Source organism: Hippocampus guttulatus, chromosome 9 (genome assembly GCF_054856545.1).
Source record: "Hippocampus guttulatus isolate MCC_2025c chromosome 9, RoL_Hgut_1.0, whole genome shotgun sequence".
Lineage (NCBI taxonomy): Eukaryota > Metazoa > Chordata > Actinopteri > Syngnathiformes > Syngnathidae > Hippocampus > Hippocampus guttulatus.
In genome coordinates, this window is record NC_141269.1 from 22,422,025 (window position 1) to 22,442,057 (window position 20,033).

General features: G+C 42.4%; 1 protein-coding gene across 2 annotated transcripts in view; it reads left to right on the top strand.

Annotated features, from left to right (window-relative positions):
- Positions 1-18,911, top strand: part of LOC147200764 (sodium/potassium/calcium exchanger 3-like) — a 54,742-nt gene extending 35,831 nt beyond the window's left edge. For both annotated transcript variants that reach the window (XM_086120537.1, XM_086120538.1), the window contains 13 exons: positions 3,852-3,936; positions 4,317-4,420; positions 9,328-9,402; positions 9,938-9,963; positions 10,050-10,103; positions 11,017-11,147; positions 12,044-12,210; positions 13,214-13,463; positions 13,562-13,728; positions 13,887-14,001; positions 15,888-16,000; positions 16,305-16,370; positions 16,914-18,911. In XM_086120537.1, coding sequence (XP_085976663.1) covers positions 3,852-3,936; positions 4,317-4,420; positions 9,328-9,402; positions 9,938-9,963; positions 10,050-10,103; positions 11,017-11,147; positions 12,044-12,210; positions 13,214-13,463; positions 13,562-13,728; positions 13,887-14,001; positions 15,888-16,000; positions 16,305-16,370; positions 16,914-17,066 — 1,506 coding nt within the window. In that variant the 3' untranslated portion in view covers positions 17,067-18,911. The remainder of the gene's footprint in view (positions 1-3,851; positions 3,937-4,316; positions 4,421-9,327; positions 9,403-9,937; positions 9,964-10,049; positions 10,104-11,016; positions 11,148-12,043; positions 12,211-13,213; positions 13,464-13,561; positions 13,729-13,886; positions 14,002-15,887; positions 16,001-16,304; positions 16,371-16,913) is intronic.
- The last annotated feature ends 1,122 nt before the right edge of the window (positions 18,912-20,033 follow it).

A 20,033-nucleotide genomic window follows, 5' to 3' on the forward strand; every position in this document is an offset into this window, starting at 1 on the left:
TTTGAGCCACGGCCCATTTCTTTCATTGAAAAAAATCTCGTGGCACACCACCAGCTGAAAATGTGGGGAAAAAAAGCTTATTTTAACATTTAAAGCGTTATATGATAACATTTAAAGCGGGGTTTTTTTTTACTTTGAAGAATGACGTTATATTACAACATGTTGAATAGGAATCAAATAAACACAAGGAAAAAAAGTATTTATAATCTTTCATATTCATTCTCACTGATATCCTGGCAAGAATCGATGAAAGACACACACAAAGCTCTTCCTCCACAGCTATCACTCTTTCTCTGTTTTTAGTTTTTACAGCAGTAAGGCATAGGTATGTTGTGGAAAAAGGGAGCAATGTAAAATAGTTTGTTGGCCAGCATGGGGAACTCCTTGGCAAATTTATTAATGATATGGATCTTGTCAAAACCACACTTTCGATGTCTGCAGACATATCATCAATACATCTGTAAATTGTGTTACCTGAAAGAGGGACATCCGCTATTTCTTTAGCCACTTTGGGTCCGAGCATCTCATTTACAATGGCTTTGCAAGCGGGAAGTATTAATTGCTCTGCCACAGTGTGGGACTTTTTTGATTTAGCCACAAGTTCAGCGATGTGATAGCTAGCTTTAAGGGCTTTCTTGTTTACCTTTGCAGGTTTTCTCATGTACGTTGCTTGTTTCTCCGCATATACCCGCCGGCGAACAAACTACTCCACATTTTTGCTTCGAAGTGAAGGATGTTTTGTTTGGAGATGGCGTTTAAGTTTATTTGGGACCATAGCGCTGTTGGAGAGCTTTTCACCACCAACCAAGCACAATGGAGTCGGTGCCGTTGCATCTCCGGTAAAAGTAAATCCAAATGAAAGATAGCTTTCGTTGTATTGCCTCACGCCAGAAACTTTGCTGGACGTCTTTGCTTTCTTTTGACCTCCACTCATACTAGGACCTTCATCTGGGTCCGGATTTTGTCCAGGGTCCAGTTCAGAGTCAGCATTTTTCCTCTTCAAAAACGTATCCAGCCTGCATTCATGCGTCACTCGTTCACTTGTCTCTAAGCACGAGGCAATTAGCTAGCTGCTGCTGCTGCTACCTACCGGTATGGAAGAGTACTACATGATTACTCTGCCAGGCGATAGACTGCATAGGCATACAAATTTCCCATGGCACACCTGACAATATATCGACAGAGTGTTTGAAAAACACTGGTCTAGTCTACCATGTTTAGGATTGCATTGCATCTTTCTGTGCATTCCGGTGGATGGAACTGATGTGCCTGTAGTGCATCTGGCAATTTGGTGACAAAAAGTAGACCTAAGATGTGGACATTTTTATGCGCAGCACATTTTCCTGCCGCGGCAAGTGTAATTTAGGGTTTCTGTATATTTTGTAGATGGACTATCCTCTACTGGCCGTTGGGGCTGATGCTGTCACAATTTGCGTGGTGGTAGTTGGAGGACCACAAAAAGCAGGGAGGCAGGGAAGAGCAGGGTGGAACTGACCAAGATGTATTTAACAAAAATACAAACAGGAGTACACTGGACAATTACGAACGAGAAGTATTCAAACAAAGTCCTGGAAATCACAAGGAAGCCAAAGTAACAAAAGAAACTAGTGATGGGTCCAGTGATGCGTCGGGCTCACAGAGCAATCCACGTGTCGGTGCGTGTACTGCTTAATGAGATCACGTGATCAACACGTGAACTGCGTTGGCGCAGCCTGGACTGTGTCGACGGGCTGCGTGACACAGTCCAGGCGGCGTCGACTCAGTCCAAGGGGCGTCGACTCAGTCCAGGGGGCGTTGACGCAGCAAAAGCCCGCCACACAGTGTTTATAAGGGAGTGCGCCTGGCGACAGATGCTGCCTGCCGAAACAAGCCAGACCTCACCCTCGCTCGAATAAAAATATATATTTGGGCAAAAAGGAAAACACACAGATTATTAGAAAAACGTGTCCGTCTGACTTCGAGCGTCGTGTCGGCTGTCATATAATAGGCTATTATTATATGAGGAGTGCTTTATAAAAATGTGTACTGTATGTCATACTCTAGTTGATTGAGAGGTCCCGCCTATAAGGGGGAGTTCCAGGAAGTGACTGCGAGTGAGCACACCACTTGTTTGACAACTCTGCCACGTTGTTATTAAAAGTCACATAAAATGTAAACCTTGTCTGCTGACCATCATTACATCGGCTAGACTAGCTTAGCTGTTGTCGTAGTTCAAAGCTTCTTTAATATGTGGCGTGGGTTGCGTCGGCGCCCTGAGTACGTGCTTGCGCTCATGTGCGCACAGCAGAGAACAGCAGACTATCGAGTGCTGAGTCGAGTGACGTTGCTACAGTACGTGCATATTATGGAGCAGCTTCCGGACAAACGCAAATTGTCCGCTGTATATAGCCATTTTGATCTCCTTGTATTCAAATCTTGTCTCACCAAGTGCCTCTCGGATTTCTGACATGTTTTATTCCATTGTGTGTGTGTGTTCTCCACAGCAGGGGAAATAGCATGCAAGAAACGCAACAGACTGAAATTTAAAACACTGGAGCATCTTATTATTCTAAATAAAAATTTGTGAAGACAAAGCCCACAAGCATCCTCATTCACATGATTTTCACATTATTGAAACACATTGAATGATACAATATGAATGCATGGATGTGAATGATATTGTATACACTTCATCATCAAATCAGTCAGTTCAGTCTGTCAAGTGGATTGGCTGCAGGGATTTCGAAGGTCCAGCAGGTGGCAGTGGTCAGCGACACAGTATCAACACAGCGTGTCAGTGTGTCGATACGCCTCATGAGGCCGCATGGACCCATCACTAAAAGAAACCTGTGACAGAAAAACAAAACTTGACAGGAGCGGAGCACACTGATACTCACAATGACCCAACAAAGACTGACAGAACTCAGGGAACTAAATACAAGCAAAATGACGAGATAACGAGAAACACCTGGACAAGACACAAAGGGTTCACAGTGCTGATTGGTTCAACACAAGGGACAAATCTTCAGATGAAAGTCAATTTTGCATTTCACTTGGAAATACAGGTCCCAGAGTCACAAAAGTCACACTGCCAATCAGTTCAGTGTGAAGTTTCCACAGTTAGAAATGGTTTGGGTGCCATGTCATTTGCTCATGTGGGTCCATTGTCTTTTATCGAGTCAATGCAGCTATCTACCAGGAAATTTTAGAGCATTTCATGCTTCGCACTGCCGACAACGATTTTATTTTTCAACACAATTTGGCACCTGCCCACAAACCCAAAAAGTACCAATACCAGCCATGAAACAGTACTTCAGCAAACTCACCTGACGTGAACCCCATTGAAAATGTATGGGGTCTTGTCAAGAGGAAGGTGAGGGAAAAGAAACCCTAAAATGCAGACAATTTGAAGACTAATAACACATCTTGAGCTACAATAACTCCTGAACTGTACTAAAGGCTGATCACCTCCATTGCACACCACTTTGATGCTGCAATTAATGCAAAAGGCGGCCCAAGAAATTGCTCAGGGCATATTACTTCCATACACTTTTCAAAAAGCCAACATTTCTGTGGTTAAGATCCTTTCTTGTTGCTCACATGAAATATTCTTTTGTATTTATTTAATTTAGAGAAAGACTGGATTATTTTTTTACTTTTTTTTGTGTCTTCCTGCCATAGTCATCCAAATTCAAACAAATTAAGACTTGAAATATTTCGATTTGTCAGTGGTGAACTAATAAAGCATACAAGTTTCACTTTTTGAAACAAATGATTGAAATAAATGGACTTTCCCTCGATATTCATTTGTTTTTGGCACCCACCTGTACAATTCTCACCACTTTTGTCTTTTTCCATCCTGGGTGTTGCAGCATCTTCATCTCAGTGAGGACGTGGCAGGTGCAACCTTCATGGCCGCAGGCAGCTCAGCTCCTGAGCTCTTCACGTCCATCATTGGTAGGAAGAGATACAATCAGCCGGAACATGCGCCGCATGGCTGTAGCATGTCCATAAAAAAAATAACAAATTAAAAATCACACAAGGCCAAGTAGCTTGAAATAGCTTTATTTCTGTCATCCGTAAAATGATGTCTTTGTCCGATACATTGGGTTGATAAACATGAAAGTCTCGGCAAATTATGTTGAGAAGAGCCCAATTGTGTTCACAGCACTGTATGTATATTTGTATAAGTATCTTTGAATGCGTGTATGTATATATGTATGTACTCATATGTATGCCTGTGTGTACTGCAAGCTTGTATGTATGCATCTATTTATATCTATGTAGGTATGTGTGTGTCTGTGTTTTTATGTGTAATTTGGCACTTTCTTCCCCAGGGGTGTTTGTCACCAAAGGTGATGTGGGTGTTGGCACCATTGTTGGCTCAGCAGTATTTAACATACTCTGCATCATCGGCGTGTGTGGCTTCTTTGCAGGACAGGTATGATATATTTGTCGATTTGCTGAGCTGGTGAGCGGCTTTGAGTATTGAGCAAAGTGAATGAACGAATAAACTTTCGATAATCATGTCTGTGTTGTTTTGTACAACCTACAGTCTCCTGTTCCCAAACGTTGACAGTGTTCCTATTCAAGACAGTTATTATATAAATGGAAATACAGTACCAAGATTACATTGCACCCCATCACACTCGTGGTTCTGCACCTGTGTATTCACCTAATTGTTGAATTAAAAAAGAATAAAAGTATACTTTTTATTTTTTGCTCTGTTGTTTTTTTGGAGCCAACCCCCATTTGTCATGGAAACCGCTTAATGGATGTTTATCCCTGTTTTTTCAGGAATTTTAGGGGTGAAACTGATCTTTTTTTTATGCATGTATAATTGGCATCAATCATACTCGGGTTTTTGATATTCCCTATCACCTACAACTGGCGTGGGTCTACTGTAATACGATTTTTACAAGCGTGAGACTCAACATTGCAGGCACACAAATCATATAAATATCATCCTCAGACTGACGCTCTGTATTTGACGCTGTACAATTTTACATTGTACAAGAATAAGCTCTTTGCTCTGAAAAATACACCCGACTCGATGCAATCCCCGATTGCACATTATGTAATCATCGTAAGATAATGATGAAGCAACGCAGGCTATATGATGGCTTGGAGTGATGCAGTGCAGAAAATTCTGCATCGTGTCCGTCAAATACACTTTATAGCACAATGCTCATTGACTCTAGTAGTGAAAATAATGACAAGAATAGTAGTAGTCGTAGTAGTAGTCGTAATAATACATCAAAAAATTCTCGGTTGGAAATCTCATCCTCTGTGGAGTTTGCATGTTCTCCCTATGATTGTGCCCGGCCTCCGACTTTCTCCCAAATGCTGTATGTATGGCAACATGGTGTGCTACATGATTATCATGTATGATCACAGCTTTATGGTTCTTTCTTAAATTCTTGGCTCATGACACCCACATCCTATAAGCACAATGCTCACGTCTTTGCACAGACTTCCTGTTGCTCAGACAATAGACTTTAAAACATCTCTGTTTTGGGACAAGTCTCTTCATGGTCTACGCCAAAGGGCATCTTTGACACGTTAGAGCCATATGAACTTCAACCTTCTCAGGCTGTGAGAATGTCAGCAAGGATTCTCCCGCTGGTGGTCAGTTTCGACTAAAGTTTCGACTCAGTTGCTTTTTTTCCATTATAGCTTGCTAAAATCTTCAAGTCTTGTAGAACGTGTGAAACAGGTGTCAACTATATATATATATATATATATATATGCGCCGCTGGTGTAAGATTCCCATTCTTGCGACCCGGGTTCGATTCCCGGGCGCACCTACATGGCGGCTGGATAGCTCAGTTGGTAAGGCATCGGTTTGGCATACGGCAGACGGTGGTTCGAATCCCGCTTGGGGCAGAAGAATGAGCACATAACACCATCCAGTGTGGGTCCTTGGGCAAGATCCTTCACGCTAATGCCTACCTCATACAATGATGAGAGACAATAAAATGAATGACATGCCGGCTCAGACGTCGCCCGGCCAAACAAGGTCTGCGTCAGGTGCTGGGGAACCAGAGCACCATGATGAAAAATGGGCCCTTCACCGTGATGGTGAAGGGCCCCAGGCTGCCAGATCAGAGGAGGAGGTCATACCAGAGATTGGGAGGCAAGCCCCAATGAATGCAGATGATGAGATTGGGAGGCCAGCCCCAATGAATGAAATGCTGAGCGAGGCAGCAACTGACCTGAAAGCTAAGATCATGGCGAGAATGAAAGCTGGGCAACCTAGAAACCGATTACAACGGCTATGTGAAGTACCACCTGAAAGTCTCATGGAAAGTGTGAATGCAGCACTGAGGGCGATCCCTACCGTAACGATCACGGAAACCAATGAGCTGATATACGCTTCAGCATCAGTGATCCTTGAGATGCTTGGCTATAAGAGCAACCATGGAAGCCATGAGATACGTTACCCACCATGGAAAAGACGGTTGGAGGCTAAGCTCAAGGCGGCTCGGAAAGATGTGAGTCAATTGACTGAGGCCCAGAGAGGTGTGATGAAAAGGCCGATACCCGAGAGGTACATCCAGACGACCATACCTGAAGCACTCGAAACTGCCAAACAAAGGCTCCAAGCCTTGTCCAGCCGCCTAAAGCGGTACACGAAAGAGAATGAGGCCAGACGAATAAACAGGCTGTTCGCAACACAACCTGCGAAAGTGTACGCTCAGTGGCAGGGTCCTAACAACAGAGCTGACCCACCAAGACTGGAAACTGAAAGGTACTGGAAAGGCATATGGGAGAAGGAGGTTGCACATAACAGCAGTGCACAATGGCTGGTGACCCTGAGAGAGGAGCACAGCAACCTCCCTGAACAGAACCTAGTTACCATAACAGTGGCAGACATACAGGAAAGAATCTCAGATATGAAGAACTGGACAGCACCAGGCCCGGACATGGTCCACACCTACTGGCTAAAGAAACTCACAGCACTCCATGAGCGCCTAGCAGCACAAATGAACCAGCTGCTGAGGGATGGGACTCACCCAGGATGGCTAACCGATCCTGATCATGAAGGATCCCTCAAAGGGTGCAGTCCCATCCAACTATCGGCCAATAACCTGTCTCTCCACAACATGGAAGCTCATGTCAGGCATCATTGCGGCTAAGATAAGTGGACACATGGATCAATACATGAGCGAAGCACAGAAGGGCATTGGTAGAGATACCAGAGGAGCCAAACATCAGCTCCTGGTTGACAGAACAGTCGCACAAGACTGCAGGTCCCGACGTACCAACCTGTGCACAGCCTGGATTGATTACAAGAAAGCCTATGACTCGATGCCACATACATGGATCACTGAATGCTTGGAGTTGTATAAGGTGAACAGGACCCTAAGAGCCTTCGTTGCGAACTCGATGAGGATGTGGAAAACCACACTTGAAGCCAATGGCAAGCCACTTACCCAAGTGTCCATTAAATGTGGCATATACCAAGGTGATGCACTCTCCCCACTGCTGTTCTGCATAGGACTGAACCCCCTAAGCCAAGTAATCACCAAGACAGGCTATGGATACCGCCTCAGAAATGGAGCTACAATCACTCACCTCCTCTACATGAATGACATAAAGCTGTATGCTAAGAGCGAAAGGGACATAGACTCCCTGATCCACACAACCAGGATCTACAGCAGCGACATCGAGATGTCATTCGGGCTTGAGAAATGTAGTCGGATGGTCAAGTCAAGTCAAGTCAACAGTATTTATAGAGCACTTTCAAACAGCCATCGCTGCATACAAAGTGCTGTACATGGAGCAATTTAACATGCACAATAAACAGTAAGACAAATCGGTAATAAAGGCGGTAGAAAGCACCAAACAGTAAAACCAAGAACAAATCTAAGTCATGCTGAGTCGAATGCCAAAGAATACAAGTGAGTTTTGAGGAGGGTTTTGAAGATGGGCAGCGAGGAGGCTTGCCGAATGTTTAGTGGGAGGTCATTCCAGAGAGAGGGACCAGCAACAGAAAAGGCTCGATCCCCTCTGAGCCTGGATGGTGACTAAGAGAGGAAAGGTAGTCCGCACTGAAGGGGTCTCACTCCCTGAAGGAACAATAGCAGACATTGAGGACAGCCCTCAAGCTTCCTGGCCTCTGGTAGAGGACCCGAGCTGAATGAGGGACGGACACCAGCCGAGAGGGGGTGAGACGAGGAATTTTATATATATTAACACAGTTCTATTTAGCTGTGCGTATGGAAATGGAAAATACTTTATTTTCTTCACTCCTCACCTTTAATTTGATATTATTTATGATTTTGCTTTCTGGAATGACCTAAATTGCCTTCTTAAAAATTTTCACACAAAATGGAAGGCAGCTGCAGGACGCAGCATCACAGATTGCAATTGAGAGGGAGTTACTGGGGGTTGTGGAGTGGGGTGGGGGGGGGGGGGGAGACTTTCAAAACCGTAATTGTGAAAGATGTCACCCTTTTATTTGCAGAGCACAAAATAAATCAAGCATGAGTAAATATTTTCAACTTTGCCATTCTTTGACATTAAGCCTTCAGCTGGTCCAGAATGCCGCCGCTCGCCTCTTGACTGGTACTCGTAAGAGGGAGCACATAACTCCTACTCTGGCATCCCTTCACTGGCTCCCCATTCATTTTAGAGTTATTTTCAAGATCCTCTTATTTGTTTTCAAATCTCTGAATAATCTCGCGCCACCTTACCTCTCTGAGCTCATCCGCCCCTACACACCTGCCCGGCGCCTCAGGTCTGTGGACCAGACTTTATTAGAAGTACCAAGAACTAAACTGAGGCTCAGAGGGGATCGAGCCTTTTCTGTTGCTGGTCCCTCTCTCTGGAATGACCTCCCACTAAACATTCGGCAAGCCTCCTCGCTGCCCATCTTCAAAACCCTCCTCAAAACTCACTTGTATTCTTTGGCATTCGACTCAGCATGACTTAGATTTGTTCTTGGTTTTACTGTTTGGTGCTTTCTACCGCCTTTATTACCGATTTGTCTTACTGTTTATTGTGCATGTTAAATTGCTCCATGTACAGCACTTTGTATGCAGTGATGGCTGTTTGAAAGTGCTCTATAAATACTGTTGACTTGACTTGATTTTACTTTACAACAGCACTCATAGCATACTTAGCTGGAAGTAGTGCCTTCAAGACTTGACAGAAAGGGAACCCCTGTTTTTTCTTTTGAATCTTATTTCAAAAATACTCCAGCACCTTTTTTTTTCTATATGACGGTATACACTGAAGCCAGTTTTATAATTCTTATGTTCACGTCATTATGTTGATTGATGTATGTGTGGAAGAAACCCTCGCCGTTTCACTATTCAAGTGTATTTCTCTGTATCCCTCTAGGCAGTGAAGCTCTCTCACTGGGCTCTCCTCCGAGATTCCGTATACTATATCTTTTCTATCACAGCCCTTATTGTGGTAAGAGACTCATTTCGGGACCCTGCACCCTTCAAATTTCATGCATTGGATTTCTCGACCACTACAATATCATAACGATCATTTTTTTTCTTCTAAAAAATTGGGTTGAAACATTCTGTTTCATCTTGTTTCCCTCTGATGGTTGAATGTTTGAAAATCATATATTGCGAAACAAGCATAGCTTTTAGGGTGAAATTTCAGGGTAACACCTGTGAATTTTGCCATTCAGCTTCTTGTTGGACAACATGAAGGTGTGCAAAAAGTACTGAAATGTTGAGTAGGTGAATATGTACGTTAAAAAGTTGAGAAAAGGTCAAATTAAGTTAACCTTGAAAGATTAAAATGAGTCTTACGTGTGTCCTGACATTTCCCCCATCGACAATCACTGATTCTTGATACAGTATATTTTGTTTAATGTAGTGTTCTCTGGGGGGGGATGAAAAAGATTCCGACTCGACCTTGAATGCTCACACCTCACATAGTTTTGTCAGTTATAATAAAATAACACGTCCCATTTTTCTGTGTGCTTCTCTAGTTCATCTATGATGAAAAGGTGTGCTGGTAAGAAAAACAAAATATTGAATTATTTTGAATCCAATTGTTCATCTAAGAGAATAACTCGATTTGTTGTCTGTGCTTGTGTCAAGGTGGGAGTCTCTTGTCCTGGTTCTGATGTATGCAATCTACATCCTCATCATGAAGTGAGTTACCTTCTGTCATGTTCCTGTTCTGGGTCTGGCCAGCAGGTGGCAACTGAGTGAACTTGCTGGCTGCACACCTGCTACCAATCTGTCAATTATGGAACTGTGTATTTAAGCACCCGCAATCTGTCTTCTGGTTGTGGGAGTATTGTTTATGCCTTGCTATTTCCATGCCCATAGACTATTCTGGCTTTAGATCTCGTCGTGTTTCGCTTTCAAACTCTCGGTACCAATGGTTTTGTAAGTATTGGATTTTATTTTGTGATTTGGCTTTTGCTTGCGTGTAGTTTGATACATTGTTTTTGTTTGTCTTCGCGGTCCTCATTTTCCCCCCTTGCCTTTTATGCAAGCGCTTTTTGTTGTTTGTTTTTTGTGCCCTCTGGTCCTTGTTTTGACCAGCGCTTTATGTTATCTCTTAGTCGTGGCGATTTTTGTATTAAAAACATAATTTTTGCAACGGAGACCTTGTTGACGTCTACACTTTGGGGTCCAAAACTTAATTCGGCTTGTCCGAATCGTAACACCTTCGGCTGAACCTCAATCTGCTGAAGAGACAAATGGGCTCTTTGCACTTCATTTCCCGTGTTGCTGAAATACAACTGTCTTTTGTTTGTCTTCTGTCTCTGTTTTGGAAAAATATTGTATGATATGTAGGTTATTCGATGCATGTTTTTTCCATTTTTTTTTTTTTTTTTTTGTTCCTGGATTTCCTTCTCAGTTTTTCATTCGTGTTTTAGGATTATTATGTGCCGTTTACTCGAGGCAGTGAATCCACCGCTGTCATCCTGCCCAATATTCGAAATGGGTCAACTGTATTATCTGCTACGGATAGGACGTCACGTTAGGCACGTGTGCAAAGGGAGTCAAGTTCTGGATGATGCAACTGTGTTTTTTGTCCATCTGTCACGATCAGGTTTAACAACAGTGTCCAGAGTTACCTCAGCCATCGGAAGAAAAGCTCAGTGAATCTGGTCAATGCGTTAACAGGAAGCAGCGATCTGGAGGATATTATTTGCGATAGTAACTCCGCCTTGCTCAAGAAAGGTAACAATATGTTCATCCGTTTCACGCAATCCTCAGTCCACATCATCCAAAATGGTATCTGGGTTTTAGCAGCATATGCAATGTTTTCACTCTTCTGTGCTTGCTCAATCTGTTCATGGTGTGATGTCCAAATGTATTTTCCTCATTACATTATTTCTACTCGGCGATGTTTGCTTTCAATTTCATCTATATAAAAACCACACGACTGTCATGTTTTGAGTGATGTGGTGGACTGAACCCAATATATTTACGACAAAAATACTTGCAGGAGTACACTGGGAAAAACTACCGGTAACTCAAATACACGAACAAAGTCCTGAAAACCAAATTAACAAACAAACAAAAAACATCAGGGGAGCACAATGATCTGACAAAGACCAACAGAACCCAAGAAACTAAATACAAGCAACGTGACGAGACAACAACCGCCTGGACAAAACACAAAGGGTTGAGGGAGCTGATTGGTGTAACACAAGGGACCCGGATGACAAGAATAGGTGGAGACAAAAAGGCACATGAGGGAACAAAACCAAATGTAATCTAAATAAAAACATAATCATAACACATACCACCAGTGTTTTCCACAAAAGACGGGGGTTGGTTCAAAATATATATTTTCTTTGATTAAAAAACAAAATACTGAAAGAACTGCAAATATGCTGGGATCCACTTAATCTAAATTCAGTAATACTTTTGCATACCATTAGATGGAGCCGATGTACACTTGATAGTCACATCCATCCATTATCTGAACCGCTTGTGCCCACAAGGGACGCAGGTGTGCTGGAGCCGAGACCGGCTAGGATTTGCAGTATTTAAATGCATGAATAAATGAATTATTTGGATTTGAATTCCCGGTGAACACTCAAATGACAAATGGTTTTGTTTATTCCCAGCTAACCTCCAAAATGAACCATCTGTAGGCCTGCTGATGGTCGATGAGCTCCTGTCTGCATACCCACACCAATTGACTTTCTCTGAAGCTGGCATGAGGATCATGATCACAAGTCATTTCTCCCCAAGGACACGGCTGACAATGGCCTCTCGGATGATTATCAATGAGGTGTTGTTTTTTGTTTTTATTGTCTTGCTATTTATACTTCACTCGTGTTCAATGGCTATTTTAGACAATTGGGATGACACGGTAGCCGCCACAATCTCGCTCATCTCTCTGCCTGGGAAAGCAGTTATTGGAATGAAACCCCAACAAGGAATATTAGTTTTCAATCATAATGTACACAGCTAAATTATTGACAGCCAGTATTGGAATACTCTGACAATGGTTTTAATTTTACTTCAAACAAAAGCCTGTATGAGAAATGTATAAACTTCTTTTTGTAATTGGGCGGCTATTTAAAGCTTTCCATATTTAACTGTCAGAGATTTTCTCGGACAAAGTTAAAGAAATGACTCGGCACACAGGAAAATTGTCTTCAATATCGGCGGAAGCGGATCTCTGAGAGCGAACGACGGTTAGTTGCTCCTCGATCACACTCGAAGTCCCGCCACCGCGAGTTCGACCTTTTATTGTAACATATGCAAAATACAAGAAAAACACTGCCCCCGATATTTGCATGCCGCACCCCCGGTCCGGCTCCTCGGTAGTGATTCGTTACCCGTTTTTCAAACTTGAACCACCAGTACATTGGCGCCTTTTCTGGCTGGTCTACATCGAATTAGCATGTTGTAGACTTTGCGGATGGTCAATGTCGTCTGGGCGCGACGGGTGTTCTCAACTCGTCTTTTGTTGCTCAACCGCTGTTCCCGAATTATTCATTCCCCTTTTGTGACCGAGTTTCGTCCCCCCCCCCTGTAATCGCCCACCTGCATTGACGTGCTAATTGTGGACTTCAACAGCCCTCCGGCCAGGTAGCCGGCGCCTTTATGCACAGGCATTTGGGAGGTGCTGGATATGCACCCAAACGTTTCGATGTGCCCAAATTAAGATGAAACTTTAAACATGATCAATTTTGCTCATAGATTTCTCTATCATTAACTCCAGCATGTCCAAATCTTCTAGTAGTCACAGCTCAAGGTGGTTTATTGTAATGTCTAATCACTGCCAGAGACAAAGAGTGATCAACACCACCGAGACTCGAGTCTACCGCATCCCCAATGATGACTCTGATTCGACAGCCAGGGCCCAGGGAAGCCGGAGCTTCGAGAATGGCGGTGCTGAGCAGGGCCAGAACGGGAGGTACACGTCTGAGCGGCTGGAGTCTGTGATGGAGAATGAAAATGAGGATAATGAGAATGATGAGGAAGGAGAGGGAGACGATGGCAATGAAGGCCCGTTGGTGCCTTTTAAAGCTCCAGGTGATGTTTTGGAAAATCATGCTCAGAGTTCTTTTCGTTTGATCGGTTGTCTTAATACTAGAACTGACACGATCTGCTATCCTCCTACCTTCTGCCAGCGGGTGTGTGTAACAAGCTGAAGTGGTTGACCATGTGGCCGTTATCGGTGCTCCTCTTCTTCACCGTGCCCAACTGTGGCAAGCGACGTTGGGAGAAATGGTTCATGGTCACCTTTTTCATCGCGACCGTCTGGATCGCTGGCCTCTCCTACATCATGGTCTGGATGGTCAGTCTGATGTCACACATCCAACATCAGTATCCTCCAGTTAACGATACTCTTCCCATCCTACCTTTTGTAGAGGCTGTCTCTAACATTGTATGACTGTCTTTTCGCATTTTAACTGAAAGACAGCATTCAACTGTTCTACTCGTTCCTGTCTTCAGGTGACTGTGATTGGCTTCACGCTCGGCATCCCTGACGTCATTATGGGAATCACCTTTCTGGCTGCAGGCACCAGTGTCCCAGACTGCATGGCCAGTGTTATCGTCGCTAGGCAGGGTATGTCTACACAGTCTTTGCCACTGCAAATAATTTAAAAAAGTTATGTCAAGGTAATAATTCTCGGACAAAGTCAATCAAAAAGGAAAATGCATGTTACATGTAGCCTGCAGATTTATTTTATACACGCACACATACACACATAGTCTTAGATTTTCTGCACTATAAGGCGCACTTAAAGCATTCAATTTTCTCAAAAGCCGACAGTGCGCCCTATAATCCGATGCACCTTATATGTGATGTTACAGTCTCTTAATATTCCCCACTGAGTTGTTTCCCTGTTCGTGTTCCTATGCCAGCTAGTGGTAATTATTAGCAGGAGCCAATTGTAACCGAAAAGGGTTCTGCCCGACACTAACTGACATGTGCAGTCGCCAACACACACTCAAACAGACAACTACTTTGTGAGCTTGCAGCCATTATGAAATGAATACCGAAAGCGTAGTTAACTACTGACTAAGCGAAAGAAGAAGACAAGCAAGACTGCTAAGGATATTGAGCCCTTTGTGGATATGAGGTTTGTTTGCTTTTTGCTTTTTTGTTGAATCAATTGTCTTCATAACTATTGTCTTTCATTTATTGTATTGTAATACCATTTGTATTTATATGTTTCATGTCCGTGTTCGTGAGACCAGTTCTCATAGCTTTGTTACAGCTGCAGGTGGTTGTGAAGGCTCTACATCAGTGGTTCTTAACTTTGTTAGATGTAACGAACCCAACCGGTTCATATGCACATTCACTGAACCCTTCATTTGTGAAAAATAAAGAGATGATTTTTTATTTATTTTTTTTACAAATGTATCGCATAAGAAACACATTTATGAAAAATAGAAAAAAAACAAATACAATTTCAAGTCATAACTATTACGTTGTTGTTTTTTTATTGTGCACAAAATGAACCAGCCAGTGATGGCCAAGCGAGCGTGTCCTAACGAATTGACATATTGAGTCGAGTGTGTCTTAATGTTAGGTTGATTGTTTTTAATTGTCATACATTTGCATATTATTAATGATAAATTGATTATGCTTGCAATGAAGAACGCTTATGCTTTTAATAAAAATACAATGCTTTTAATGAAGATATATTCACATTTATAATATAATAATGCTTAGTGCACTTTGTGGCAGTTGAGGGATGCAACCACCTTTCCGAGAAAGTGGTTGGAAAGAGATAAGTACTGTATTAAGACAAAACAAGAGCAAGGTCGGACGTGGACAGAACTGTCAACACCAGCTGCAACTTGGTGTTTTTGTAATGATTGCACACATGTACGTCATTTTCACTCACATACACACACATAGTCAAACAAGTTCAATGTGTCTTCAACAGCCCTCACCTTTTAGGTTGGACACACCCATGTATTAGATTCCCAATAAATGAGAGGGCGAGCGGGGAGATCCTTGGGTGACGTGCAGAGAACTGAAACCTAACGCTTCTCCTCGTTCCCCCCGGTACCAAAATTGAGTCTCCTGTCTCCTCCTTGTGTTTTATTTCTGAATGTCAAATTGATGAACCTGACACTTAATCTCCATGGCTGAGGCCCCGTTGAACCCCTGAGACCGATTCACCGAACCCTTGGGGTTCGATTGAACCCAGGTTAAGAACCACTGCGATACATAAATAAAGCTGTATGGTATTCCCTTTAGTGTACCACCATCTAGTGGATGCATAGCGCAACCGCAGCCACTATTGTAGCTTCTGTTCTATGCTCCTTATAATGCAGTGCACCCTACATATGACAACTTTTAAATAGGCCATTCATTGAACCGCACCTTATAGTCCAAGGCGCCCTATATTGCAGAAAAGACTATATGTATATGAAATAAACAATAGGTATCGATAGACTGTCTCACAGACCTTGACAGCGTTGTTCCCCTTGCCACAGGTCTGGGCGATATGGCCATATCCAACTCGATCGGCAGTAATGTGTTTGACATCCTGGTGGGCCTGGGCCTGCCGTGGGCACTGCAAACACTCTGCATAGACTACGGCTCCATTGTGAGTGCTTGTCAGAGCCCCCAAAGGAAAGACTGCTGGACTTGAGACCAGAATACAACAGAGCTAAGTTTGTAAAAGACATGACCAATTGTCAGCAGTGAGGTTAATGCTTTCCAAGAATGGACTGTCACTTTTTTAATAGGCATTCCACAGGAATATTTTTACAAGGTGTTCAATGACTGAAAGGATTGCAAAGCCTTGAGAATTTAGGATAAGATTATGATTATTTCAAGAGACCACATATTGTAAGTTCTTTGAAGAGCAGAGCGGCAATTTGCTTTGAAGTGGTCTCTTCTTTCTTCAGGTCCATCTGAACAGCAGGGGACTCATATTCTCCGTTGGACTCTTATTGGCCTCAGTCTTCTTTATTGTGAGTGTAGCATACTTATTTCTAAATAAACAGCCTTTGAAACGGATGAAACGTCTCAACTTCCAACTTCTAGACTTATTTCGATTTAGCACAGATCAATCCAAAATATATATATATATCAAACATACCGGTATGCTTTTCTTTCCACTGCTAGAATACAATATGTACAATAACATATAGAATACAACCCAAGAGGAAAACAAGAAAATTGTTTTAGTGCAGGCAGTACATATTGGACTTATAGTACTATGTTGTTATATCACATCTTGTCACACACACACACACACATTCACACGCGCGCACCCAGGCACACAATTTTATCACAATTATCAGTCATCAGGCACCTCATTAGGTGCATAATATAATATTGATGGACGGATGATGGATGGATGGCTACGGATAGCTTGATAAATGAAGTTTGCAGTGATATAAAACTGTGAGTTGTTGCTAATATGATCTATATTTCTTTCAAGATTTGATCTCCAAATGAGTTGTTTTAATAATCCCACTTGCCTTATCTTGCGCTGTCTTTCTTACGTGCAGGTCTTGGGGGTCCATTTGAACAAATGGACTCTGGACTGGAAATTGGGCTTGGTCTGCCTCATCCTGTACGCCATCTTCCTCTGTTTCTCTATCCTCATTGAGTTCAACGTCTTTTTTTTTGTCAATCTCCCCATGTGCCGGGACATCCGCTGACCTTGATCGTCCTCTGCTGTTTTTTTTTTTTCTCTGGGAAAGGGAAGCGGGGGCTTCACTTTGCTCTTGGCACGAACGATTGTGCTACCAATGATTAATCTTTGGTGCAATGCACATCATAGAGGACAGTGGCTTGTTGCCAAAAAGTCTCAACAACAGAGGTTGCTGCCAATTACTTTTGAATGCATCGCATCTTTGGATGCCGCGAAAACTGTATCCTCAGCCCACCATCTGTGAAGAAGCTGCTTATGTAACTGCCTGACTGACAGAGGAATAGAACTTGATGTTTCGCTGGATTGTTTGTTACTCTTTGTAACAAGTCTTGGATAAAATCACATAGTCATGGTTTTACTTTACAAAACAAAACTGAAAACATCGTTCTCTCTATGTATTAAAACTGGGAGGGGCTAGAATACTCTTCTGCATAAAATCGGTGATCCAATGGCAGTGATCATTTTTAACGTGAGCACAGTATACTGGTGAAGGATGCCACGACTGTCATTCACTCCAAAGTTTCAACCTTTCTCCTTTGTTTTTTCTGAGGACATGGCATGCTGTCATCTCACACTTTGCACTGACACAGGAACTGGAGATGTTTGAAAATATTTATTATAAGTTTTCAAATTGAGATTCTGTACGTTTTGATGCCTGCAAGTTGCATCTCGCACTGACACTTTATTTACTGGCTATTTGTGAGTACTGGCAGGCACTGGACTGAAAAATGCTCTCGACATGGGGAAGCCTTTGGACAAGATTATTAAAAAAAAAAAAAGTCCAACATGTTGTTTTTGTATGTGAGCGTTAGCTTTGGATTTGGTACTTTGTGTGTGCAAGTGGATGAGCGCGTGTTTGTCCGCATGAAGAAAATGCAACAGCAACATTTATTTATGACTCAAATATCATGTCCACCACCAGTTTCAGCGCTGGGTCAAAGTGAAAGTGGTGATGATGATTATGGAGCTGATGCACGGTACCAAACACAGAATCTGGGAAATGACATGATGCTTATACTCAACAATAATACTTCATACTATACATGTTTTGTGTAAGTTGGAAATATATTGATACAGATGTATCTAAGAAAGAACAGAAAATGCAATTGTCTTTGGGGTTAGATTTTTTTTTCATTTTGGATGGATAAATGGAAGGAAATCTTGTATGGTGAAGCAAATACGTAGAGGTTGTGTGACTGACAGCAGAGACATTTTATCTTTCACATTATCTTGTCTCTTTAACTCTGTGTCAGTGTTTCAAATCGTGTATTATCACCACTTATGATTTGAGGTGCGAATAGAGCATAGCTTTTGGCCATTTTCCTGCTTACATTTGTGCCAAATGACACATATTTTTGTACACGGTATTGCCACTTTCACCTTGTCATTGATTCTTAGCCTTGAGGATTTTTATCTGACAAATTCTTGCTGATAGGTTAAGGAATTTCGTTGCAACGTTAAAACAAACTGAAATGTTCACATTTTTATTCCCTCTGGTACACCAGAAATGTTCCGAACAGAATAAGAACCAATACAAATGCTTCAGTTTGCATGCCTCTGTTGCAAGAAAAGAAATGTGACTCATGTTAATGTATTTTCATCACTGTTGTTACTGTTCTGTATATTTCAAAGCGATATGCTGCCATAAGCAGATTTTGGAATAATATCTTAACTAGCAATTATATTTGCAGTATTTAGTTGGAAGTTAATATAGCTTGTTTTTGTTGTCATAGTGTCAATGCTCATTGTTTGTATATTCTAATCTTTTGTTGTTGCAGGTCTGTGGGCAAGAGCTTATAGCCAGTAAGACACTCTACAAAAGTCTTGTAATAAACAGACTTACATGCACTTGAACCACATGAAAACGGGGTTGTTACCAGTCATTTATTTCTTTATAAAGAAACAGGACTGGTTTTCAGTGAATAACGGTTTTGACATCACAACTGTGTACTTCCAATCCATGTACCGGTAACTGGATCCAACAACGCATTATATTGTGCTCATAATGGAGTGAATTTGGAGTGAATTCATTTTTTACGCTCTCGAGCTCTATCAGAATTAAAATCTGATTTATTAGCAATGTAAAACACATAAAGAATTTACGTTCCCAGTTACAACCCAGTCGGGAGGAACAAACAAAACGATGACCAACAGAAGGGGACAGAATGAGAAGCCTGGTGGTTTGCTGTTAAATGCCCGATATCTTAGATGTGAAAAGAAAACAATTGGCAAGAGGAGGAAAAAAATAACGGACCCCAACTGTTCTCCTTAAATGGGTGCGTGGTTTGAGCCAGAGTAAAAAAATACCTCCGCACATGTCGCGTGCATTTAAAAGACATGTACGACAGATCTCGAGACTTAAAATGTAGCTAACGGGGAGGATGTAAGTGTGGAGAGGGGGTCAGACAGCAGCTCAGATAGGAGCGTTGTCAGTCAAGTAAGGAGCGAAGGAGGAATCCAACGAAGCCGTTGACATTTCAAGGGCATTATGTAGCGTGTAATTGTCGTTTGTTTGTGTATGCATGTCAGGCATCCCGGAGATGCAAAGGCATCAGTCTCAGCTCGGGAAGGAGAGGTAAGGAGGCTGATCGGAATGCTAGCATCTGAGAGTATTTTTCCATCCAGAGGAAAGTCCAGAGAACAGTTGTTTTGAGAACAGGCCATCCACAATTTCGGACAGCCTTGAAGGTCAATTAGCCGAATCCACGATCAATCAATCCAATTTTCCAGGCCGGGCCAACGACTCGTTCTTTTCCATTTTGCAAAGCGACTCCCAACACCGCATCCACTTTGCGATTGAGTTTGCTCAACGCATGAGTCTGAGTGTTGATCACCCACCCCACATCATCCAGAAAGACCGGCAGCTTGTTCCCTTCTAATGAAGCTGCTCCCGCCGACTAAATTTTGCCATAAATCAGGAAACTACCGACTCCAAACAGCAGGATACCTGTTATCATAAGGTCAATAATGTGGA